The sequence below is a fragment of the Trichosurus vulpecula genome, chromosome 2 (assembly GCF_011100635.1).
Source record: "Trichosurus vulpecula isolate mTriVul1 chromosome 2, mTriVul1.pri, whole genome shotgun sequence".
Classification (NCBI taxonomy): domain Eukaryota; kingdom Metazoa; phylum Chordata; class Mammalia; order Diprotodontia; family Phalangeridae; genus Trichosurus; species Trichosurus vulpecula.
In genome coordinates, this window is record NC_050574.1 from 173886344 (window position 1) to 173914343 (window position 28000).

General features: G+C 39.1%; 1 protein-coding gene across 5 annotated transcripts in view; it reads left to right on the forward strand.

The window, feature by feature from the left end:
• Positions 1 to 28000, forward strand: part of NTM (neurotrimin) — a 1301011-nt gene that overhangs the window by 1078769 nt on the left and 194242 nt on the right. For all 5 annotated transcript variants that reach the window (XM_036745228.1, XM_036745224.1, XM_036745225.1 and 2 more), the window contains one exon: positions 24437 to 24562. In XM_036745228.1, the coding sequence (XP_036601123.1) occupies positions 24437 to 24562 (126 nt within the window). The remainder of the gene's footprint in view (positions 1 to 24436; positions 24563 to 28000) is intronic.

Below are 28000 nucleotides of genomic sequence, written 5' to 3' on the forward strand. Positions count from 1 at the left end.
TTAACCATTACTTTAGCCAGGAGACACCTGTCCTATGTTCCTTGAAGATGCTCAGAGCAGGGGAGAAATATTAAAGTTTCTGATTTATCTTTAGGAGCACGGACTTGTTTTTAATTTATTGGCCAGAGATGGTTTTTTGCAGTTGTTATTCTTGTGTTTATTTTTTCAGTGGTTCTCAACACCACTTTCTCAGTGAAAGGAAAGCAGGATGCTGGCCTTCATTTTCTTTAATGACCTAGAGCCTTAGAAGAAGAAACAGAATGAGAGCTTGCCCAGAAGCGGTTGGATACTTGCCCCCAGCTACTTGTCCAGAGGCAAAGACTGCTGCAGTGAATGTAGGTGCCCACCACTCAATAGGGAAACAGATGTGTTTGGGCACAGCAGCTGCATGGTTATTAAAAGAGAGGGACAAAGCAACCACTAATCCAGACAATAGCAATTCTCATTGTAATCCTCATTGGACATATAGCATTATGTGTTACTGAGCCAGGGTGTGAATGATTCAACAAGATCCAGCACCATTGCTAATGACAAGTCCTGCTGACATCAAAAAAATCCAGCAAAGGAAATTACCCCCAGATAGCACTGTTACTGTTAATTGGGAAGGACAGTTCATCCCTGCTTTGGATCGTTAAGAAACCAAAGAACTAGGATGGAATCTTTGTTGCCCCAAAGCAAAAATCACCTAAGCCTTCAGTTGCCAATTCTCTCTAATGCATGGGGGCATGGAATACACCTCTCTGTATCTTGCTTTGTTGTTTTATAAAGTGGAGACAAAACAACTGAGTAGCAAGGCTTTCTGTTCTGCAAAGCTCAATAGATATTGCTTTAAAACAAGAACACAACTATCTACAAGAAAAATCCTGAAGGCCTTGACCAAAATAGAAGATGCTAGAGTGAAATGTCATAATATTTCCAGAAGAGGTCAGATTGTGTGTGTGTGTGTGTGTGTATACACATACATGCACACACACATATATATGTATTTTTGGGCAGGGAGAGACACAGAGGGGGGGAAGAGAGAGAGAGACAGAGAGACAGAGAGACAGAGAGAGAGAGAGGGAGAGAGAGAGACAGAGAGAGAGAGAGAGAGAGAGAGAGAGAGAGAGACAGAGAGAGAGACAGAGAGACAGAGAGACAGAAAGAGAGAGAGAGAGAGAGAGACAGAGAGAGAGAGAGAGAGACAGAGAGAGAGTTGAACCACACACACCAGGCAGCAGATGGCCTCATGTCAAGATCTCATCGACATCCTGATGGGCCCACTTCTGCCCGCTGTGAGCTGATGAGGGAGAAAGAGAGTTATTGTCAAATTCCCAACTTGCCCTTTCCGATATAAAGTTCACTTGTAATATTTTTTTGACTCTGGTTGCTAATGCATTTTGTTCTCTGGAGTGTGTGAGCCCCAGCTTCCTGCGCAGCCTTTAATTAGTTTCTGGATGATGACATCTCCACCGAGAAGCAACTGGTTGCGTCCCTCCAATCTCGGGGGGAGATAAAAGAATCTAATAAAGACATTCGGTATTTCCAGGTGATATGTTTGACAAGCTTTGTATTAACAAGAAGTCATGTTAAAACTTTTTTTCCCCCTCTCCCCAATCACACTCTTTCACTGGCTCCTGCTCTATGACATTTCACAGGGGGATTAACAGAACAGTTGCTTTTTCTAAAAACTTGTAACTTAAAGTAGATGAGGCTGGGAACCTACCCCTCTTGCTAAAGGGGAAGAAGCTTCTCCTTGATCCTCCTTCCTACCATAACCTTTATGGGGGATTTATTGGCAATAAGACATCTGAGCACAGACTAAGTTTCTAGCTAGGAGGCAGGCCACCTTGGACAACAATGAGAATAAAAACCTCAGAAATGACCAGATTTAAAGGACGGCTAACAAGGTAGTTTCACTCCCTTGCTTATGTCACTCCCTGGTTGAGCAATGCATCAAAGACATTGCCATGTTTGGGGGAGTGCAGACCAGGGTTCATCTCAGGCCTCCCCAATTTTTATCCTTCTCCTCAACCTAGAAGGTATTTGGGGAGGGAAGTGAAAACTCTAAGAAGTCATTTAAACTGTATTCTTGCAGGGGGCCAGGATGGAGACTGCATCTTGACCTCCCCACTGCAGTCATCTGATTCCCTGCTGCATAAGATTTTATAGCCTGCCTTTGAGTACATAACTACCAGTGCTTTTAAGCAATTAGGAATTAAAGTGCCTATGACGCCATCAAGACAGCTGAGAATGTAAGTGACTTTGGCAGTGATAGCAGCTTGCAGACTGACAGCCTGGAAATGAAGGACCTCTGTCAGTCTGAGGAGCAGGGGCTGCCTGCCTGGGCCACTGTGGTGTCCTCTCTGTCAGGAAGCCCTCCTCTTTACCTGGAGGATCCAAGAAGCTCTCAGAGCTGGGAGCAGGTTGTCCTTCATGCCCAGACCTCCCTAGGGGAGTAGAGGACAGAGAGATAGTGATAATCTGGAAGAATTGCTGCACAGATGTCTAACAGACTATCAAGGCTTTTATACACATGCACACACACATAGTCCTCAGCTTCTGTACAAGTTGGGATCCAAAAGTTCATTTGTTAAGGCCGTTGTTTGAAAATCAGATCTCATTTCCCTACAGAAATAATGTGATGCAGTATAGTTGGATTATCAGGCCAGCCTGTAAAAGTCTGTTTATTTTGTAATAGAACTGTCTTCTAGCATCCTCATGTTTATATCTGAAAGGAGTCTTAAAAATCATCTATTCCATCCCAGAGAGAGGAAATTACTTCTCCAAGGTCACATAGTTATTCAGTAGCAGAACAATGAAATATATTGATAGCCTTTCTTTTCTTTCCAGTTGGTATATACCTGTAGGCATACTGGCAAACTTTCAAAAGTATTACATCTTCGGGTACAGTGTATGTTTCTATCTTGAGGCTAAAACCCCTCCTGAAGAGAAGATAAATCCATGTCGCAACATGTTCAGATACAAAATCTCTCCTTCCCTTAATCCTGTTATAAAAGACCTCTTTTATATCCTCCCTTCTCCCCTATTCCTTCCCTACCAATTTCTTTCAAAAGTGAGTGGGGGCACATCGGTAGTCAGTACTATTTAGCCATGTTATCAGTTTCACATTTTATCCATTATATGGCACCAAATAAACATTCTTCTAATATACTAAAGTTCCCCCTCAAAGCCAAGGACTGTTTCACTTTTGGCTTTGTGTCACCAGCATTTAATGCTTGGCTGGGACATAGTAAATGCTTAATAAATGCTTTATTGGTTGATTGATTTTTAAAGAAATTTAAAATAAATTAACAAGAAAGCTGAAAAGATATTACTTATTTCCATCTTTCCTTCCTTCCTTCCTGTCTGTCTCCTTTCTTGCCTTCCTTTCTATTTCTTTCACCAATTAGAGCTTTAACAAAGTACATTTGAGGGAATACATAGTGTGTGTGTGTGTGTGTGTGAGCACATAGACATACACACACAATATATACATATATACACATATGGTATGTATGGGTATGTATGTGTATATACATACATATGTATATATGTATATATGCAGAGAGAGAGTATGTACATTGGTTGTTCAGTCATTTTTCAATCATTTCTGACTCTTCATGACACCTATCCCCACCAAATTTAGGGTTTTTTTGGTAAAGATACTGGAATCGTTTTCCATTTCCTTCTTTAGCTATTTTTACAGATGAGGAAGTGAGACAAACAGGCTTAAGTGACTTGCTCAGGGTCACACAGCTAGTTAAGTGTCTGAAGTCAGATTTGAACTCAGGAAGATGAGTCTTCCTGACTCCAGGTTAGGTACTCTACCCGCTGAAAGAGATAGATAGATAGATAGATAGATAGATAGATAGATAGATAGACAGATAGATGTATATAATATATATATATATATATCATATTCATACAGAGACAGATATGTAGCCAGAACTCATATATAAAATCACACTTTCCCTTTCTGTGAAGTCAGGATGCATGATTGTAAGTATACCGTGAAAGTGTGGGCTGCTTTGGGAGCCATAGTGTTCACTTCTGTACTGAGTATGCTCCTGGTTAGAAAAGAGAAAAGGAATCTAGGGTACCCAAGGGCATTCACCACTCTTTCACTTTAGTAGTCATCTTCCCGAATCTGAATAGAAAAGGGATTGATAGGATCACCAACACTGAGACCCTGGAATGTAGCTGGTATGTCACAGAACCATCAATCATTGCAACTAGCTTAGGTGAGATGTTCCTGTGTTGTGAATGACAGCAGAATTCTGTGTTTTGGCAGTGTTAGCCATAAGCCATTGAGACAACTACAATCTAGGATAAATACTTTGAAGTTCTACTACAGGAAATTCTTACCTTAGAGTATTTTGTCATTGTTCAGTTGTTTCAGTCATGTCTGACTTTTCCTGACCCCATTTGGGGTTTTCTTAGCAAAGATACTAGAGTGGTTTGCCATTTTCTTCTCCAGCTCCTTTTACAGATAAGGAAAGCGAGGCAAATGGGTTAAGTGACTTGCCCAAGGTTGCACTGCTAGTAAATGTCTGAAACCAGATTTGAACTTACAAAGATGAGTCTTCCTGACTTCAGAACTGGTACTTTATCTACTGTACCACCTAGTTATGGGAAATGAGACAGATCGGCCAACAGACTGGCACAACGAGAAACTTTACATAATGAAATGCCTTCTTTCTTGCTTTCCTTCCTTCCTTCCTTCCTTCCTTCCTTCCTTCCTTCCTTCCTTCCTCACTTCTTTTCTTCTTTCCTGTCTTCCTTCCTTCTTTGCTGTCTCCTTTCCTTCCTTCTATCATGTATTGAAAGGCTGCAGGGGAAAAGTGTGGATTACAGAATCATCAGACCTGTGTCGACTCTGTGGCCTTGGCCAAGTAGCTTCATCTCCAGTTCCATTTCCTCACTGGTAAAATGTGGGGATTGGACCAGATGCCCTCTAAGGTCACTTCTAGCGCTAGATCCTATAATTCCCTGACTTTCCTCCTACCAAATAACCAAGAGAGCTTTTGGAAAGGACAGATTGTTGTTGCATTCCCCAGCAACGTTAACTTTAACATCAGCTCAGGAAGCATCTCCAAGGTTTTAATAGCTCCTACAGGGGCCCTTGTCTTCAGGGCTGGTGTAGTATATGTGAGCTACATATCTCCAAAGAAATCACCAGGCTCTCTGGAGCTTCAATTGTGCTGCCTGATCTTTGGAGCCTGTTTCACAGCAAACTAGTGGGATATTAACTAATAAGTTCTGAGAAATGAGTGCAAATTGCTTGAACTTAATACATTAGCAACACAGAAAATGTAATTGGCTGGGAGGAGGGGTGTAAATTGCAGGAGAATGTAAACTGTGATCATGTAAACAAGGGTGTACTGAGTGTTTTAAATAAACTGGTGGATTTAGGGTATTGTGGACTTACTTCTTTTTTCCCCTTGTCTCTCTACCTCATTCAAAAGCATGAAGGTGGCTTGGTCCATTATAGCTCTATTTCACTGGCATTACTTATGATTTTAATTTACTGTGGTTTCTTTCTCCTATGTGAGTTCCAGCCAGTCATTTTATTTAGTGTTAAAATTGCCAGTGAATTTGCAATTTTATTGGCTTTGTGAACAATGCCAATGCACAGAATTGTTACAGGAAAAGCTGGTCTCATTTAGGAGACGTATAGGGTAGGTCATGTTGTATCTGAACAAAAGGCATTGACACAGTAAAGTCTACAGAACAGCCAGTCTATCCAGAATAACAGGCTAATATTATGATTAGCAATAATCCCTCTATTCCCCCATTGAACAATTGGTGTAGACATAATTCATAGCAATTTCTTGGATCTTGCCAAATCTAATGGAGCACAGGTAGGTTACTATGAAATTTAATTTTCACTAATCTATTGAGGAATAGGAAGGCATGGAGGGCATGATGCATGATATTTACCTTATTCATCTATATCTCTATTAGGAATGACTAAACTAGGTCAGAGAGAAGAGAGAATCCATGATACCTTTGCCTGACATGTGAGTGGAACTGCAAAAGATTCTGCAAAGATTCTGAAATGGTAGCCTCCTAGGTCATTCTGAACAAGGTGCTGATTTTCCTTCTCATAGCTTCATGTTTTCCAGCAGATACAAAAGGACCTAAAAATGGAAAGAAATTTGGCACAGTGGTTAGAGTGCTGGGCCTAGAGTCAGAAATTCCTGAGCTTTCAAATCTAGACTCAGATACTTATTAGAGTTTTGTGCACATATTTACTTTATTTACTAACCTTTGTTCGCCTCAGTTTCCTCAACTGTCAAATGGGAAAAATAGCAGCACCTGTCTCTCAGGGTTGTTGTGAGATAAAATGGGATAATAGTTATAAAACTCTTATTGTAGTACCTGGCACACAGCAGGGGCTTTATTAATGTCTATTCCTCCTCATTTCTTCCTGCATCTCATGTAAAGATTTGGTGAAATGTTAAAAGTTCTTGGTCAAATTTGGGTTAACTCATCTTATTCAAGTTAACAAAGAGTGTAAAACAACTCTCCAAAGTAGGAGTCAGCTTTCCCAGGTACCCCTTACTCTCTATCCAACTTCCTCTTAATTTTGGATAAGATAGAGAATACTCTGAAACAGAAAAGGTGTCTCTATCACCCTACCCTCCGCCTCCTTCTGTGCACTTCTTTTTTTAGAGGGAAAGGGGCCTATAGCCTGAATGACCTCCATAACCACCTCAAATTTCTGTCTCATTTTTGCCTTTTTAAAGCCAGAGTGTGTAGAGGGGGTCTTTCTGTATCCCCACCCCTGCTTGTGCCCATCTCTGAGGAATCGCTGATTTGAGCGAGTTTATAAATAATAAACAGTAAGGTGCTCCCAGGGTCCTTCCAAAGTGCCCTCTGCTGAAGGTCTGAGCTACAGACAGTAGTTTACCTTCAGACAGGATATTCTGACCCTTTAATATAGTAGCAGCAAGGGGCCTGAGATCTCATTGAAGAAGTTTAAAATATGTGGAGTCCTCTGGGAAGCAACAGGAAGCAGAGAGACACACATCTACACTGCATATCTTAGAAGACAGAGTGCTGGTGGGAGCCTCAGGGTCACAGGCAGTAAGGGAAAGGCCATTTGGGATCCATAGATTTAAATGTGGCAGGAGTGGATGAACCTCTGAGTCAGTCCGCTTATATGCATCTTCACCCCCTCAGGAATTCCCTGCACTTAATAAAGCATTTTAATTTAGATTTAATAGGATATCTTGTGTGTGCTAAAACAACAAATTGGTATTTATTAATAATATATTTATTAAGGCTTAACACCTGGGCAGTAGAACTAAAAATGGAGAATGGAAAGTCTGCTATAAGGCTATTTTAGTATTTTCCTTATTTGCACATTTTAATTAGCAGACAATAGTGGTCTGATGAAATCCCCCAACTGAACACTTCTTATGGAATTATGGCCAAAGAGGCTGACTCTCTCAGCTTCCCTATCAAACATCTCTTTGCCTTTTTCTTAGTGTAGAGTACTGAGGTACTTTCCTTCATCATGCCCCACCCCCCCACCCTGGAACATGTAGCCCAGTTTCCAACTACTCTGTTGGTCGTCATCCGTTCAGAACCATAGCTTACAAGCTCATCAAATGTGTTTACTTTGACTAGTCAGCCAGAGGGCATAATTAGTTCAAGGCAAAGGTTTTTAATTAAATAGGTTAGTTAGAAAAGTGGCAATAGATAATTTCTTCCATATACCTGGAGCAATCTTTACCATAAATGTACACATGATTGGTGGGAAAGGAGAGTAGAACCATCTAGGGAACACATGAATGGACACACAGGAATGCATGTGACCAATGTCATTTATGGAGGGACACAGATATAGGGAATATATATATATATATATATATATATATATATATTATACATATGTATATATTCATACACACACACACACACATATATATATATATAGTCAGGCACATGTATCTGGGCATGATGCATTTCTCCTACATTTCAGAGCTTCTGATACACTCCAGTGATGGCACCATGTGGTTGCTATTGAGTATACTCTTTCTACTGGCATGTGGGCATGTCATATGTATTCTTCCCTGCATTATTCCTAGCTGGTCTCATATGGTCACTGCTAATCTCAAGGTTATATGTAGCTCTACTGCTGAGATTTTCTCTGCTAACAGATATTGGGCATCATCTCTTTATAATACATGCTGTCCCTCTTGGCTTTCTTTTGCTAGGGTGCAGTGACTAGAAAGTCTCTCTCTGATAAAAGGTGCCTAATAGCTATTTGGTTAGAGCTAAGGCTATAAGCTACCATATCTAGCTAAAAATCCAAATCCAGGCAAAACACAGCCAAGTTAAGATTAAGTTAGACTTCTTAAATGTTCTTGTGTGGGATTAAAATGCAGTTTTTATCCAAAATTTGGGTTTAAAAATGTATAAGACTATCCCTGCATTATGCAGGAATTTGATCTAGTGCAAAAGTTCCATCAAATAATATTCTTTTCTGTTATAATAGAGCTCTCCCAGGCAACGAGGTGGACTCAGTTTATTTTCCTGACCCTTCAGTGTATATCGATGCTATGTTTCTTCCTAGTCTGATTGCAGTTTTCTTTTCTTTTTTTTAAAATTTATTTTATTTTCAATTCATGGAACAAAACAAGCATTTCTCTAACACAGTGCAATAAAAAAGATGATTACACACGAAATTGCAAATCTACCATGTACAACTTGCTATTCCCTCCAAATATACAGCAAAGTTATCATGTAAATTTCTTTTTTCCCCTTTTTTTCTTCCCTCTCCCTTCTCCCTAGTGATGGCTACCATTACACATAAACACACACATATGTATAGTGTACATATGTAAAATTATTCTACGCATACTTCTATTTATAAGTTCTTTCTCTGGATGCAGATAGTATCTTTCTTTATATGTCCTTTATTTTTGTTTAGTGTATTTTATAGTGGTCAAAATGACTTCGTGGTCAATTTTTTAGTTATTATCTAGCTATCATCACCATTATTATCTCATATGGCATTATCTCAGAGACTCATCCTCTCTTGGGTACTCTTCAGCTCATCAATAACATAGTTTAGGACTCAGAACTAAATACCATGCTCTAGATGGGGCCTAACTAATACAGAGTAACTGAATAAACTTAAATGGGTATTTATTTAATCATTGAATGAATCAAGATTTGACCAAATTTAAAACAAAATCTCTTATATGACCTGTAACCCTAAAATATCAAGATCATGGCGATTAGTAATGGCCAGGAATCCAGAGATAATCTAGTCCAACCCCTTTGTTTCGTAGATGAGACAACTGTGGGACAGAGAGATGAAGATAACTCATATTGCTTTTGGATAACTCCAATTATTAATTTTTTAATAAATTTCCATGACATCAAGGCTAAATTCTTCATAACTTCCACCCATTGCTCCTGGATATTTCCTCTAGGGTAAAATTGAACAAATATAAATCTTCAACATCACAAACTTTCAAATACTTGACCCCATTTATATCCTCCGTGAGTCTTCCTTCCTTTAGGCTAAACATCCCTCATTCATTCAATCTGTCTTCAGATGTCACAGGCTCAATGTCCTTTATCATCCACATTCTTTCCTCAGATGTTCTTTGGCTTATCTATGTCCTTCCTAAACTGTAGTGTCCAAACTGAATATAGGCCTCGACGTGTGTCCTAAAGTACCAGAGAAATTCACCAGGTCTGAACATACCAGAGACAACGGTGGGAACTTCAAACTCATACTAAGGTAGTCAAAAGAGGAATAAAGTTCTCACTTTGTAAAGTCCTTGTTCTTGCACAGACTATAGAAATATCTTTTGCAAATATCACATAGAACCATTGGAATCTAGTCATCACTTGAGAACCACTATCCAGCAAAAGAAAACATTCCTTTAATACACCATTCTATTAGTATGTGTAGAAAGGACTCATGAGAAATTGGTGTGGTGATGGGGCCAAGGTTAGGGGCTTCATATTTGGATCAACCTTTGTCTCTGCCCTGTTCCTCCTTTCTCTATGCTGGTCTGCTTCCTTTTGACTTCTGATAAACTAATGGCTGATGCTCCTCTCAAATGCATTTAGCGTTTGAGTTGTCTTTTAGTCCATTTTCAGATTATTGAGAAATCACAAGAAAAGAAGGGACCTTGAGAGGTCTTTGAGTCCTTTTGGCAAGATTGTCTCAAATCTTTCCAGAGAATAGAAGCTTATTGATGTATCCACAGCATGGTACAGTATTTTAAAAAATGCTGTCTCTGCAGTCAAGAGGATCTTGGTTTAAAGCCCACGTCTGTGGTGACTTGTATGACTTTGGCCAACTCACTCAACTTTCTCGGGCCTCATTTTCCTCTTCTTTAATGTGAATGGGTTAGACTGGTTGGTTTTTGAGGTCTTTGCAACACTGTATCTGTGGCAAACTCAGAGAATTCTCCCTAATTTCTACATATATTTGAATATTTGTATGAAGTCCTCTCTTAATTTTTCCTTGTCTAAGAAATAATCTCATTGCTTTGAATTCTTTTTTAAGTAGTCTGATGTCCTAAACATTTCTGCTGCTGTTGTCTAGGGTTTTTTTTTCCTCTCAAGTCTTCTAAAACTAGATCTTACATTCTAACAGTCCTGGTCAGTGTGGGATGGAGTAAGATGATTTCCTTAGAGTTCCTAAGTAGACCAAGTTTAGCATTTAAGTTCCTTGAGGGTAGGAATAGTTTCTTTGGATTTGTGTCCCTAGAACCTAATACAGTGCCTGGCACAAAGTAGGTACTTATGACATATGTGTGTGTGTGTGTGTGTGTGTGTGTGTGTGTGTATAATGTATATGTATATATATAATGGAGAGAGAGAGAGAGAGAGAGAGAGAGAGAGAGAGAGAGAGAGAGAGAGATATCAGGGTTGTACTTATGGTTGATTTTTAAAGAAACAAGCTACCGAACTACATTTGTGAGGCAAAAGTTCAATTTGGGAACTATAGTAAATATACATCCATTTTTTTGTGGGGAGAGAGAGAAGAGGGTTGTGTGCAGGGGGCTTATGGAAAGAGCCTTTCCTTTTACTGGGCTTAGGAAGATGTGCGATTGAGTAACTTACTCTTAATTGGAGAGATAGCATGTTACAAAGGAAAGAGCAATGGCTTCACAGTCAGAGGACCCGGCTTCAAATCCTGCTATCAGTCTATGTGTCGTTGGACAAGTAACTTAACATTACTGGACCTTGTTTCCCTCTGTGCAAAATGAAGCGGTTGGAATAGATGGCGGTTCCAACTTTAAATCTATGATCCCGTAAGATGGTTTAGCTTTTCTCTGCTATTGATATTCTTTCAAGACTGCTCAGAACTCTGGTCCCACAATCCTTTGTCTGAATGGAGCAGGGCTGTCCCTTGTTGCAATGCGCAGCAGGCTTTTCCTTCATTTCTTACCTTTGAACTTAGGAGATAAAATGTCTTTTCTTATCAGTGACTCGGATACAAGTGTACATGGCCTGGGCATCATATTTGCAGACAAAAGAAAAACTTGGAAGGATAGCTGAGTCAAGCAGAACCAGGATCCTAAAGTATCTTGACAATTTAAAGCATAGGAATGAATCTAATATGATGAAACAAGTAGAGATAAATATAAAATCTTACATTTGAGTACAAAAAGACAACTTCACAAGTATAAGATAGTAAGGGCATTGATAAATCACAATTATTCTAGGGGAAAAAAGAGATCTGAGGGTTTTAGTGGACCAAAGGCTCACTATGAATCAGTAATGTGATGGGGCAACCAAAAGAGCTTTTTTGGGGTGCAATAAGATGTTCATAGTTTATAAGTATAGGGTACTCAATCCTCATCAAACTTCATCGGGAAGATTGCCCAAGCATCACATTTTAAGATGGCCATTGATAAGCTGGAGAATGTCTGAAGGTGGACAACCAGTATGAAGGCCCTTGAGTGCAAGATATATAAAGATGGGTTAAAGGGACTTCTGGCATATTTAGCCAGAAAAAAAGACTTGGGGGTTAGGGCTGTTGTGTTGAAGGAGGATTTAAGCTTCTTCAATTTGGCCCCAGGAGACAGAACCAGGAGCTATGGGCCACAGTTGCAAAAGGGAAAGTTTAGGCTTAAAGTCAAGAAAAATTTCCAAACAATCCATACTAGTCAAAGAAATGGGCCAGCCAGAAATGTAGTGGGTTCCCCTTCCTTGGAGATTTTCAAGCAGAGATTTCACTTGTTGTTTATGTTGTACTGGGTATTCTTTTTGCATATGGATTGTACCAAGGGAATACTGAGATCCCTTCTGAGTCTCAAATGGTATGATTCCTAGCTTGCTTGCATACTTCATAAAAGAGAAAATGTAGAAGCAGTGGAATCTTTTTTGTTTGTTTGCTTACAAACTTCTTTCTACCCTCTAATGATTACTCCATGCAGCTCTCTTCATGCCACAGTTCATCACATTTAATCCAATGCTAGCTAGTACAATATGTAATATATCCTTCATTCCTTAAGTTATTTGGCATTCACTTTTTCTTTCTTCACTGATCTTTTGCCTACCAGCCTCTGAAACATTCTGCCTTCATGCAACATAAATTCAGAGATCTTTTCCCCTTTATGCTAAGTTTAGAGACATCTCCACCCCAAATGTCCATATGGACTATTTGTGCCTGACTTGTGGCAGAGAATTCTGAGCTCTGATCAACAGTACATATTGTACCTTGATCCCAACGTGGTGATGTCATTTTGGTCCTCTTTGAAAACAAGGGATAACAATCAACCAAGTGTTGGAAAACTGAACTAATGCTTTTTTGAGCTGTCTTTTGTCCTCCAGATTAAGTCTCTTTTCTTTGTAAGCATTCTAGCATAGTGACTTCATGCTCCATTGACTTCAGAATGAGTATCGTCCTTTTAAAGTTTTCCATAGACTATCCTTTTCTGCACATCAATCCTTGGCCACCATTGTAGTATTTCAGTGGCATATCTCATCCAGGACCCAATTACTTCATCAGACAGATGAAGAGAAGCTTTTCAGCTTAGAGTACCATGCTTTGAGAAGCATAGGAACCCATCAGCAACTATAGCTGCTCCTAATCTTACATATACCTCTTTGTCCAGGGTCATTAGTACTCTGGGGTCATCTGACTAATAGTTCTTCCTCTCTCCTCTGGCAAGCTTCTCTCTACGCAGTCTTTTCTCATCTTTAGTGAAAGGTCTAGTTATCAGTTTCTGCCAATTTTCTAGACCTCTATTTCACCAGGGATTTTAGAATAGCCTACTCACTCAAGTAATTTACAAAAAAATAGAATGTGGTCAGCCTCCTCATATTCATTTAGTAAGTATATCATATCTCCCCAAAGTCTACAGTACCACCTAAGGCACTCTTAGAGTCCTTATCTCTTAGGTCCTGGGATGCTCCTTTATCTAGCAGACCTATGTATGCCTATAGGAGCAGGACTCTGCATCAGTGTTCTAAAGATTCAATAGCCACATTGCTCATTTTGATTGGACACAATTATCCAACACATATCAGTACTTAGGAATACAATTATGCAAGTTATCTGAAATCAACTAGTGTAATCTATATTATACACCCCTTCCCACACCTCCATACCCCAAACACACTGGAAAATTCTATTCTCCAAACATAGCCTGGAAAAGCAAAAAATTCTCCAGTTGGATCTCTGCAGTACTAGGAAAACCAAATTGGAAATCTCAGCGAGTTGTCAAAAAATATGGCACCTGGAGTCACCACCTTGTTACATATGTGGCCATGAGAAAAGCCACCCCAGTTTTATGATACTCTGTAGGGCTTCATGGACTTAAAACCATAGATTAAAGACTCCAAACAGTGTGTTTACTTTTATTAATCAGCTGTAGGATGCAAGTAAGTCAAAACCAAGGTGTTTATTTATAGCATATTATACAGCATAATAAAAGGGTAGATACAGCTTTTCTTCCACAAACCCACTCTCTCAAGAATGCACAGTGTCAGTAGGAAGAGTGAACTCTGTTAGGAAAATCATTGGTGGAGTTGCAAACTGATCCAACCATTATGGAGAGCAATTTGGAACTATGCCCAAAGGGCTATAAAACTGTGCATACCCTTTGACCCAGCAATACCACTACTAGGTCTGTATGCCAGAGAGGTTAAAAGAGAGAGGGAGAGAGAAAGGGAGAGAGAGAGAGACAGAGAGATAGAGACATAGAGAGAAGGACCTATTTACACAAGTGTATTTAAGGCAGCAATTTTTGTGGTGGCAAATTTTGGAAAATGAGAGATGTCCATCAGCTGGGGTATTGCTGAACAAATTGTGGTATATGGTGGTAATGGATTACTATTTTGCTATAAGAAATGATTAGCAGGATGAGTTTAGAAAAACCTGGAAGGATTTCTATGAACTGATGCAGAATGTGAAGTGAAGCAGAATCAGGAGAACATTGTACATAGTAACAGCAATATTGTACAATGAACAACTGTGAATGACTTAGCTATTCTCAGCAATACTGTGATCCAAGACAATCTCAAAGGACTCATGATGGAAAATGCTATTTGCCTCCAGAGAAAGAACCGATGGAGTATGAACACAGACAAAATTGTACTACTTTTATTTTCTTTTGTTTCTTTCTTTCACAAAATGACTATTATGGAAATATGTTTTACATAATTGTATTTGTATAACCTATCAGATTGCTTTTTGTCTTGGGGGGGAGGGAGGGAGAAAATTTGGAACTCTTTTAAAAAATGTTAAGATTGTTTTTACATGTAACTGAGGGAAAATAAAATATTATTTAAAAAAGAAAAGCATGGATTAAAAAATATGCGTAGAGAAAACATGGTCCAGGACCATGACACATGTTGCTGAGGGGCACACATATAGTGAACATTGAGATAGGGCACATGTAAGATAGGCACTATATATAGCCATAGTTAACATGTAGAGATGCACCTATGTAGGAAACGTGTAGCTAGTGCATACAAATGAGAAACAGCACATGCATCCTATTCTTCAGGAAGGTTTCCTCCTTCCAGTGATCTTATCAAGCTGCTCCTTCCTTGTACATAAGTTGGAATTGGCATTTGAGTTTGGCATGTTGTCTCCACATTACTTTGTTGTCTAATGATGATACATGATGATACATCTCTACTGGTTTTGTGGCTGTTGAGTTCCTCTCTATTTTCTCAAGCTAAGAATTTGTTCATTTTTTAAACAGAATTATTTGTGTCTGGAGCTGAATGTAGTCCTTTGTTTCCAAACAACTATCTGACTTAAAATTAGAATTTCCAAGGTACTCTCAGGCTTAAATCCTTTTCTTTCTATTTCCAGTATACCATTAGTGTCTCCACAACAACCCTATGAAATAGGTTCTATTATTATCTTCATTTTATGTAAAAGAAAACTGAGGCAGGTAAATTAAGGGAACTCTGTGATTTGTTCAAGCATACCATATTGTCAGTAAAAACCATCATTTATAAATTTATTATTGTCCTCTTTCTAATATCTTGAGGATGTAACCAACAGAAGCCTCAAACTTTTGTTGTTTCTTATATTCATCTTTCCTAATTATATTGGATTCAGATAATTTTCCCTTTTGTCAGATGTTCATTATGAGCATTGTAACAGAAGATGTCCAATGGTCACATGAAATGATGTTTTTAGGTTCCTTTGAACATACAATAAAACTAACTTGGCCAATACCTTTATTTCCATAAAGCATAATAGGGATTGTGAAATTTAAATCCAAATGTAGCAGCTACAATGTCTTTGACTGAGAAAGTGGCTACATTCTTGGTGGATATTTCCATTTTTTTTCAGTGTTGTTATCCTTCTAGTTTCATCTTTAAATAATTTTATAGTTATCTCACTTAATTGGCTCCCTTGCCAAGTTTCGCTTTTGTTTTTAATGTGATACTATATGTAACCTTCCATTATTGTCCTTCATAAGAAATGAATTTTTTTAAACCAGTGTGCCCTTGGATGCCACATTTTTCCTCTTAACAATGATACTGTTTGTTAGTTTTTTAGACTCCTTTAGTCTCTTCATTAGTTATTAGTTTATATTAATTAAATTCATTTATGAAGTGGCCATAATCTGTCTTTGTCTATTCTGTTTCTATCCCTTCCCTTTTCTGGCTTCAAAAGTTTTTTAAAAAAAAATATAATTCAGGGTGGAGTTGTTTTAACTGTGTTCGATATCATTGTCTCAGTTTTACTCTTTCTTCTGGTATTGATTTTGATCTTTGCTCTAATAAGTTGAAGTTCTGACTGTTCTCACAGAGATGATTCAGAAATGACTCCCACATGGCTAACTAGCCATTTCCTTTCTGTTAGAATATAATCAATTTTATTTTTTCATGATGTTCAGCATTTGTCATGTTCAGTACTTCCCAGTATTCATCTTTAAGGAAATATTCACAATATATAAATTTGAGGCTTCTGTGCAGTCTATAAGCCTTTGCTCTTTTTTTCTTTCTTAATCCTGAATCATACTTTCCAACATGTTTTTCATTATACTGCCCTATCCTCATCTTTGTATTAATTTGGAAGGATTTCTTGAGCTCTTCATGGTATTTTTTTTAACTTTTTCAACTCTGTAACAGATGTTGGAGCATAAGCTACAATTACTTTCATATTGCTCTTTTTTTTGGAGATATTCATTATATACATGACCAAGGGTCCCATAAAATGATGTTTCTTGGTTCTTCTGGACACACAATAAAACTGACTCTGCCAACTCCTTTATTTGCCTCTGAGTCATCATTTTATTTAGCTTTAATTTATTTTTGTCTTTTGATTTCACATATAGAGAAGGGATTCTCAACCATTTCTGGGTAATGGAAGCCTTTGGCAGCCTGGTGAAGCCTATGGACCCCTTCTCAGAATAATGTTTTTAATGCATAAAATCCTAGGATGGTAAAGGATATGTGTGTGTGCGTGTGTGTGCGTGCGTGTGTATGTGTGTATCCACCAAAAACCTCAAACTTTTGTCGTTTCTTACATTGATCTTTCCTAATTATACTTGGTCCAGTTATGTATATATACATACATATGTATATATAATAGATGTATATATATATGTGTGTGTGTGTATGTATATATATAGTGTGTATATACATACACATATACATAAACACATATATGTCTGTGTTACATAGGATTATAAAGGAAATTATATTTAAATAAAATTATGTCTATGTATTTTTTAAAGTTCACAGACCCCAAGTTAAGAATCCCTCTTAGAACAAGAAAGTAATAATTGGGTATATTTCAATTTCTTCGAATTTGTATGTCTACTTGTTGGTCATAGATAAAGATTTCACACTTATAATATAATATAATAATATAATAACAGTTTGGTTACTACTACTAATATCAACAATAATAAAACAGTTAACAATTTATATACTCCTTTAAGGTCTTCGATAGATGGCCTAACAACTGATTTTTAGTCTTTGCTCTTTTCTGTCACTCTAAAACCATTCCTTCAGAAGTGAGAGAACACCACATGTCCTGAGAGCCATTTTGTATTCTTTGTTTCATGTATTTTCATGAACAGATCACCAGTAGACAACTGTTGATCTGCCTCCCCACAGTTCCCTTGGCTGGTTCTTGGGAAGAAGATGCAGTCAGTTGCTGAACCTGTACAGGCCTGCTTTCTGGGGAGCTCTCCAACAAGAGCTGCCCTCTACCACAGCTGTTCTTCCTCTCTCAGGTTATCTTTAGTGTCACCTGCTACTTTGCCCATAACCCACTGGAGATGGTATATAGAGTAAGTTTCCTCCTGGTAGGGAAGGGCAAGGGAAGCTCTGATAAGCATTTGACAACTGCCTTTCCAAACAAAATGTACCCTTGATGCATTTATACGTTTAATCCGCGTTATTACCATTGTCTTCATCAAGTTTAGACAATTGATAAAACAATAAACCAAGCCTGATTTTTACTGATTTCTGGTGTAGGAGGTGTAAAAGACACTGAAAATGTAATTATCGGCTCTCGCTAGCCTGTTGAAGCTGGCACTAGCATGTCCCTAGGAAGGGCCATTATTCTATCAGGAAACTTTTTCAGCCACATCTGCCGCACACTGGACGGGGACAGAGTTGAGATCTAGGGGAACCCTGTGATCCCTCATGTCGTTAGTAAGCCCTTTCCTGGAAATACAGTGTTTCTCTTAGAACACAATGGGACCTCAGCTCTAGTTTACCACTCAGTCGCCATCGTCAGGGCCCCCTGTTACGCTATTTCCAATCTGCTGATGTGGTTGGTATGCCTGTTCCCAGAAGGAGCGGTCTGCAGCTCTTGTAGCCAGTCAATTCAGTCAAAGTCTATGAACCACTTCCCCTCAGTCAGGTACGCAGCAGAAGGGGGCCGATGTGCAAGCTAAGAAGATCACCTCTGTGCTTTTAATGCCCTCTCCTTTATGTCCTCCTCTCGTTACATCCGTTCAGCTCTCATTTGTCATCCACGGCATCATCATCACTGCTCAAATTCACATAGTGTTTGCAAAGCGCTTTACAAATATTATCACATTTTAGCTTCACAGCAGCCTTGAGGTGCTATTATTATGCCCATTTTACAGATGAGGACACTGAAGTAGGCTGAAGTTGAGGTTAAGTAACTGGTCTAGGACCACATAGCTAGTAAGTGTCTAAGACCAGACTTGAACTCAGGTCTTCTTAACTCTGGGCCCACTGCACAGCCTAGGTACCTGCCTTATGATCAGAAGCCCGATTCAGTTATGAATTCTTAACCTATCCCCCAAGCTGAAGGAAGTGTCCCAAGGGCTTTATTTCCTCAAGAAGAAAAGGAAATGAACGTGAATGTAATGGTGATGAGGATGCAGCTTTCAACATGGGGAATGGCAAGTGGGCCAACTGGACGGAACAGAGCGTGGGTGAAGATGAGTGATGATAAGTCAACCAGTCAAGAGGAGCTGGAGACAGATCATAAAATGCTTTAAAAGCCAAATTCAGGAAGTTTGTATTTGATCGTAGAAGCAATAGGGAGCTACTGAAGCTTCTTGATCAGGGGACTGGCATGGTCAGACATGGGCTTTAGGATATCTCTTATACTACCAGTTGGTTGGCCCTGATATCATTTAATTTGGTGGGGGTTTTGGTTTGTTTTTGTTTAGTTGTTTTTGTTGTTCTTTAGTTCAGTATCTGTTATCTCCCTAGATAGGTTGTAAGTTAACATCTTTCCCGGATCTCAGTTTGACTGAGGCAAGGCCCATTCATTGATTAAGGTTAGGTAAGAAATGAGGCGAAGAATGTCTTCATTTACCTTGTCAATTAAAAAAAGAATCGACCTGGGAGGGGCTCGGGGTTTCTGGCCAGAACAGCTATTTACACTCTCTCTGAGCCATTAAGGCCCTAACAATGACCAAGTGAGTCTTGGGCTAGGACCTGTTGCTGGCCAATCTATGAGAGCCAAAGTGATTTGGATTTAAGGAATGGTCCTTACACCGCATCCAGGGACAACTCCAGTTGTCCCGATCTATATCTTGCCATTGGACTGGATGGCTCTGGAGAAGAGGGTGAGAATGGTGATTTTGCATAGCCCTGCCTCACTTTAATCCAGTTCACTCGCAAGTCATGGCATCATCTTCCAGATGTCATGGTCCTCTTCCTGAACAAAGGACAAACAACAACAAAAAATACATTGTAAACTCTTTGAGGTAATGATCATCTGTTTATTGTGTTATTTTGTTCCTCTCATCACATCCACCCCAGTGCTTATATATAACACATGCTACCATTTATTGGAAGAATGAATGAATATTGGCTGGCTCTTTTTAGCTTCTATTGCTCCATGCATGGCTATAGAACCACCTGAAACTAAATGTAGCATCCTCTGGGGGAGATACATATTATAGTGGATAAGGCACTGAGCTTGGAGTCAGAAGGACGAATTCAAATCCTACCTCAGACACTTACTAGCTGTGTGACCCTGGACAAGTCACTTAACCTCTGTCTCTGAAAATGAGAATCACATTGTTTGAGCATCTAATGATGTAAAGTACTTTGGAAACCTTAAAGTGCTACATAAATATTAGATATTTTATTATTATATATGGCAACCTGTCCAGAAATAACAGAACTGTATACATGGAAACTAGATAAAAGGCACCTGGAAGCAAAGTGAATTTAATTTAGCCAGAAAAGTCAGTGAAATGGTGAAGAATGTAACCATTGTGCAAGTTCCATTATGGCCATGAATTAATGAATAATAATAAAACTTGTACTTATGAGGTACTTTCCAGTTTACAAAGTGCTTAATTCACAGCACTCCTGTGAAGTAGGTAATGCAAGTGCTATTATCTTCAATGTCCAAAAAGGGAGACTGAGACTTTGAGAGAATACGTTGCTTTCCCAGGTTTCGTGAACAACAGAGGAAAGATCCAGTTTTAGGCTTCCTAATGATCATTATCATGGTTCAGTCATTTTAGTCATGCCCGAATCTTCGTAACCCCGTTTGGGGTTTTCTTGGCAAAGATACTGGAGGGGTTTGTCATTTCCTCCTTTTATAGATGAGTAAACACCTATGGATGTTTATAGAGGCAGCCAGGGTTAAGTGACTTGCTCAGGGCCACACAGCTAGTGTCTGAGGCTGGATTTGAATTCAGGAAGATGAGTTTTCCTGATTCCAAGCCCAGTGTGCTCTTTCCACTGCATACCCAGCTGTCTCTCCTAATGATGATCAAGCCCTCTTTGCACCATTCCACCCTGTCTTTTTTATGGGGGATGACAGCATAATATAATGAACAAAATGCTGGATTTAGAATAAGAAGAATGTTTTCAAATCTGTGCTGTGCAACTTGGCCAGATCACTTTGAACTGCACCTCTGTGTCTTTACCTGTAAAATAAAAAGATTGGAATAAGTTATTTCTAAGGGATACTTCAGCTTTAAAATTCTATTTAAAACCCTAATATATTCCAAAGTGAGTAGGGTCAAAATATACAGAAGGAAGCATGGAATCATAGGATCATAGAACCGAAGCTAGAAGGAAACCCAGAAGCCCAAGCCCTCTTTTTATTAAATTTTAAGAAATTCTTTTTTTCAAAAATTTATCTTTTGCTCTTAAACTCCCCTTCTCCCAATTTAGCCAAAGAAAAGGAAAACCCTTACAACAAATAGGCGCAGTCAAATGAAACAAATCCCCACGTTGTCCAAGTCCAAAAATGTATGTCTCCTTCTCAATTTGAAGTCAGTTACCTCTCCTGCAGGAGTGTGTTTCGATCTTGGTTTCTGTAGACTTGTGGGATATGCAGCTAATAAGTGTTTGAGGGAGGATTAAAACTCAGGTCTTCTAGACTCCAAGTCTAGTATTTATCGATTACACCACCTAACTAGTGCTCTCCTCTTCCAAATGACTTTGTATATATTTTCTGTTTACTTGTCTGTGCGAAAGGCAGAGAGGCATGGTGGGTAGTGAACTGGCCAGGAAGAGCAAAGTTCAAGTATTGCCTCTGACACATGCTAGCAGACACATATCTGCCCTTAACAAGTCACTTAGACCCTCACTGCCCCAGGCAACTCTAAGGCTACAAATTAAAGATAAGGTGCTTATGTGTACCTTGGTGGTATACATTTTCTTATCTAGAAGTTTCCAAAGTCAATGCAATCACAGATTTAATTAAAATCTATTAGCTGTGTACATGGCGTTTGCCCCAAATAGAATGTAAGTGTCTTGAGATCATGGACCTTTTTTTGGTCATTTGTTTTCATATATGACACACTTATGATACAGTCTAACTCTTTGTTACCACTTTGGGGGTTTTCCTGGCAAAGATACTGGAGTGAGTTGCCATTTCTTTCTCCAGCTCATTTGACAGATGAGGAAACTGAGGCAAAAGGGGTTACGTGACTTGCCCAGGGTCATACATCTAGCCATTTAAATCTTACTGAATAAGTGAATGAATCAATAAATGAAAAAAGGCCCCTCTGAAATGGCTCTCTCTAACCTGAATCAGTCTTGAAAGGACACCAAGCATAAATGCAAGCCTGGACCAGTAAGTTGGGTTCTTTCCAGCTACAAGCAAGGGGACAATTCTGGATAATTCTTGGGAGCTCAGAGTGTGGCCCTCTCATTTAATACACTCACTAGTCTGAAAGATATTGCCCAAACCACCTTCTCTTTCACTTGAGGATTGTCCATTGTTCTCTAGTGCTTGATTAGAAGATTAGCTATCATTACTGTTTTATCCCAGTAAAAAGCTGGGAAAATGAACTCCCAGCAGGCCTTTCCCAAGCGTGAGTAATTCATTACCCACCTTGATTTCCACTTAAAATGTACTTTAACTACACTTCCAACTACAAACTCTAAATCACCCTGTGTTCACAAAGTCCATCATTTTTTATTTTATGACATGGCGTTGGCGTGACATAATCCCTTGCAGAGCATCTCGGAGTGCTTTTACAGATCAATAAATTACTTACCTGTGCATTGGAGGGAATGTTTGCAAGGCCACCACAGACATTTTGTAGTCAGTCTGGCCTCCAAAAAAGCAAGCAAGGCTTTTGGAGATGGCAGCCGGTGTAAAATGGGCTGGAGGAAAGGAATATGGGTAGGTTAGATAGGAGACTGGCCCCAGAAGAACTCTAGGGGTAAAAATGTACTGAAAGGGTAACCTTTCTCAGGATCTTGTTTTAAAATTCTGGTCCTCTTGCCCCTCTCGCTTAGGAATTTGGGGTTCTTCATAATATCAGCAATGAATAATGGATATAGAAGTACATTTTCAAATAAAATGGTAAATCATTAATCAAATGTCATGGTGACCTCTAAGGTTTAATCTCCATTTTAATATGACAGGTTTATAAATTAGAATGGTACATGTTAGGAGGCACACAAAGGCCTGGATACCCATGTCCCCTACCCTCACCTAGGCCAATCTTGCTATGGGTTTTCTTTTCTTTTCAACTTTCCTGCTGTTTAACACACACACACACACACACACACACACACACACACTTCACACTGCCTCTCTCTGCATTCCAATGATCTGATTTTAAATTAGCAAAGAGAGAAAGGCAAACTGTGTTAACAAGAGGGAAACTGTGTGTCATATCATTCTTTTCAGGGTAAGGTCCCATATAAGATAAAAAAAATCTATATTAATAGGCAGGGATTATTCTTAGAAAACATCAAACCATCAGCGAACTGTTAAAATATATGGTTTATGAAGTAAAAATAAATCTGTACCACCATTCAAGAAAGTAGCCTGTGGGACATCGGTGCAACTGGCCACTCGTCACTAATCTTTTCAATGGGGTCAGCTCCACCGAATTTAAATTTCAGGATAATTTCCTAGGGTCACTTGCTAGAAAGAGTGGAAAGGTTTCTTTGAAGTAGCCTATGCTTAACAAAGGGAAGATTTCCTAAAAAGGTACTAAACCCAGTTATTGGGAGATGATTGTACTATTGTAGAAAATACACTGATTTGGAGGCAGATGACCTCTGTTCAAATCCTGACTCAATCACTTACTACCTGTGGTTGTATTTAATACCTTTAGCAAATCACTTAAGCTTTCTGGCCTCCAGTGCAGTTTGGACTAGATGAACTTCCTGTTTCCTTCTAACTTTAAATCTATGGTTTTGTGAAATACAGTAATCCCTATTATTAGGAAGTAACTGTAGTGTAGTAAAAAAAGGCACTGAATTTGAATCCAACAGATGTGCATTTTAATCCTACCTCTGCCACTTATTGACTCTGTGATTGGAGTAAAGTCATTAAATTTCTTGAGTTTTTCTTTTCTCATCCAAAAAATGGAAATAAAAATGCTAGTAGTACCCACTTCACAAATTAGGATCAAATGAGATATTATTTGGAAGAATATTTGCAAATGTTAATATACTTTATTAATATAATGTGTTAATGGTGTATTCATTCCTTCCTAATGTAAGAAATTAATATTATAAATCCACTTATTATTACAAGTGGGGGAGCTATGTAGTAATATATAGGAATAGAGGTTTTGCTTCTTCTGTAGACAACCAGTTTCAACACTAATTAATAGGAGCAAAATTAAACCAAAATTTAATTAACAAACATTCATTAAATACTTATTTTGTTCAAGGCAATATGCTTTGTATCAACAGAAAAATGAAAACAAAAATAAATTCCTTTCCCTCAAGGAACTTACATTCTACTAGACTTGCAATTTTGATATCCCACTCAAGGTATTCAGGAAAAGACATCTTTACATGACTGGACATAACGAGGCTCCCTTTTCTGAGACCTGAAGTATGTTGATTCTTATTCAAACTACCTGATTTGGAATTTAGAGGAAAAGTAGAAACCAAACATGTTGTATGATTTTTCTTTTGGTTTTAGATTATTTATCATGTTTCTCACTGACAGTTCTCTCATATAAGCAAAATCTACAGTTTATTCTGGAAGTTATCATGCAAGCAAACCTTAAAATATATTGCCAATATTTTGACTCTCCTTTCTCTTGTTTTGTTTTCACAGTATCTCCAAAAATCATAGAGATTTCTTCAGATATTTCCATCAATGAAGGCAGCAATATCAGTCTCACCTGCATAGCAACTGGTAGACCAGAACCCACAGTTACCTGGAGACACATCTCTCCCACCGGTAAGAAAATCCAAGATCGCCTATTGAATGGGGGTGGGGAGGAAGAGAGAGTTTGGAAGGAGCTGTTGTTGTATGAAGTCATAACAATGAACAGCAGTAGATTGCCCTATACGGAAGGCTTGGAAATGGCACTCCCTGGTAAATATGGCCTGGGACAATGCAAATTTGCCACGATTGTTAAAGAGTTTTTGAAATCCTTAAAATAAGTTTAAAATCATCTACAATGCTATTGTGTGGGACGAGTGAAGACCTCTCATAAAAGGGAACAAATTAGATAAATAGAAATAAGTAGGATAGTGAGTCCTATTTCCCTACTTAGATATTTTCCTTTCTGTAAAGCCATTTCTCTTCTTAGATGTTTTCCCCTCCACAAGCTTAGCTAGTGACCATAAGGCCCCCGAGGTTAAGAACAGGACACAGGATGCTCGCATCCTGTGTATTTACCTAATGGTGAGAGGCCTGAAAGAAAGAAGGGTTGAGGTGAATAAGTCAGCAACCATAAAATCCTCTGAAAGTAAGGATAGGACACAGGATGCTCACTCCCTGTGTACTGACCCCAGGATAAGGGACCCTCAGCTCAGCAGAAAAATGAATGAAAAGCCGGAAAGCCAGGTGCAATGTAGACGTGCAAGACCAGTCAGGTATGAATGATGGGAGACAAGGTGTAAGGGTGCTGGGGATATCCATCACAGATGTAAGGGTGATGGGAAAGGCTAGTTTGCCACAGATGTGAAGATGAGGTAACCAACAACTAATTCCTGCCTGTTACCGATAACTGAACTGTTTGTTCAATCATCATTGTCATTGTTATTAAGACAGATTTACTACCTTGAGGTTGATAGTAGAATGAAATAAGAATGGTGGGAAGTTCATGTTCGTCACCTGCTTGTCAAAAATAACCATACTGTTTGTTCCTTGCCATTGTCCCTGGGATAGATTTATCGCGTCCAGATTGTACCCTCAAAGCTTACGTCTGCAAGCTGAGAGGAAGGAGGTTGGGAGGGGGAATTGCGGTTAGGGACCTATATAAACACCCCAATTTTCTGTGTCCAGTGCGCTCTGACACTGAGAGGACCCCCAGTCCTTTCGGTATTGGGGTGGCCCTTTCCCGCGGGATCGTAATAAATTTTCCTTTCTACTTTCACCTTGAGATGCCTCTGTTTTTAATTCTTGGATTCGTAAAATCCATCCCACACACTATGTTGTTGGAGACCTCAGAAATAATAATTTAAATAATTTCTCTAGTCCCCTGGTGAGTGTATTTCAAAAGTATGCCAATGGAATATCTCAGATATGGGTTCATTATATACCAGGATTTATTGGAAATGTGATGATGCTCACTGGTAATGGTGATGTGGCGGACATGTGTAGTTGGCTACACTATTGGGTAAGAAAAGCAAATATATGTACAGTGATTGATGGTGGGCCAAAAGGGCCCATATTTCTAAAAAAAAATGAAAATTATCTGGGAATGACTAGATTATTGTGGACAAGATTGTGGACAAAGGTTTTTGTGGACAAAACCCTTGGCAGTTGTGCTCTACCTGACTCCATGAAATAAGGTAGTATGCTCCTCTACAAAAATTTAGAGAAATCTTGACTAAACTGTACTTACCAGCACAGTCCAAGTGATATTTTTGGACTCTATGGCTAACAGGTAAAACAAGCCCAAAACAAAAACTTTAGGGCTTCAGGGACCAAGTTTTGTGCCAGAGGATGTGGAAATGTTTTGATGAGAGCAACCTTAAATGATTTCATTATTTATTCCTCATTAATATAAAGTAAGGTATAGCACATGTAAATGATGTTTGCTGAATGCTGCAAGTTTTAGGTTTCTGGGGAATAAATCAGTCTAGGTGGTTTGCTTATCTTGTGCCCCAGTTTGGATGGAAAGAGCTATTCCTGGTGCAGTCCTTCCCATAAGCTTCCAAGATTGAATGAAATTTCTCCCTGAAGTAAGGGAATTGGTGATCCCATCTGTGTGGAGTGTTGGGGATGAGAGATTATGAGATCCTGTAGACATGTGAAGTTTGGTGGCACTGAGAAACAGTCAGGAAAGGAAGGACTGTTTAAGGGGGCCCAGATGTCCACTGCAGACAGAAGGGACACCCCAACTAGAATATCAAGCATAATAAAGCACCAATAGAGGACTTGTTGCCTATTGCCTGTGAGTGCAAGCTGCTGAGGGCTTCTTCTGTCTTCCTCTTTTCACTCCCCCTCCATCTGCTGAGATAGAGATTTTTTCCCCCTAGAGGTTTCCATTCCCTTGAGTTCATTCTCCATTGTTTTGCTGAGTACGACTATAAATGCTGAGTGGGTTAAAGAAGGTATCTCTGAAAGAAGTGTTATATTTTGCAGAATACATAAAATAAGACCCTAATTCTCGTTTAGTGGCAAAGTGGATCACCTGGGGGCATATTCTGTGGGCCATTTATCTTGTAGGTTTCATAGCTAAACTCCCAAGTGAAGTATTGAGATAGAATCTGGCACTTTCTTTCTGTCTATCCCTCAGACTGCTTCAGCCTGTCTTTGATTTCTATTGGTTTTAATTATCAGGTGTGACTCACTGAAAGAGAAAGAGGCTTTTTCCCCTCAGCCTCCTCCAGTTTTGAGAGACACACACAGACAGAGACAAAAACAGAAAGAGAGAGAGAGAGAGAGAGAGAGAGAGAGAGAGAGAGAGAGAGAGAGAGAGAGAGAGAGAGAGAGAGAGGGAAAGAGGAAGAGAGGGAAAGAGGGAGAGAGGGAAAGAGGGAGAGAGGGAGAGGGAGAGACAGGGAGGGTGACAGCAAGAAAGAGGGAGAACAACTATGGGAGGAAGTCCCACCCTAATTGACCCATGAGGTAGAAACAGGACAGTCAGTGAAAGACAACTGCGGGCTACATAGGGAAAAGAAGAGAGGGTAATCCCTTCTTCCTTCTGGCACAGTTACTTCTAGCCTCCCAAATGCCAAGATGCTTTTCAGGCCTTTGACTATATTACCTATTGTTTCAAGGAGATGGAAACAGAGAAAGATATGGGTGAAAGGCATTGAATTTTTTTAAATGCATTTATTGATTCATTTTTTTCTCTGTATGTCATTTTGGGGTGGGGTGGGAAAGAATCTTGATCTGTCTCCCAAATTGAACCTTTGTAAGAGAGGAAAACAATCATCTGACCCTATCTGAGAAGCCTCTGCATTCTCCCCCTCCCTCAGCCTCTCTGCTGTGAGGAAGATGTGTTTTATTATCTGTTCTTTGTGAACTTCATTTATTATTCAGTTTATCAAAATTCATCTCCCCGTTAGTGATCTTGTCATTTACATTGTTATAGCCACTGTTTGTTTTATTATGTTGGTTCTAGGCAATTTCATCCTTCATCTGTTCATATAGATCATTTCATGTTTCTCTAAATAAGTTGTATTTGTAAGTATTTAATATTGCATTGCATTCATATGT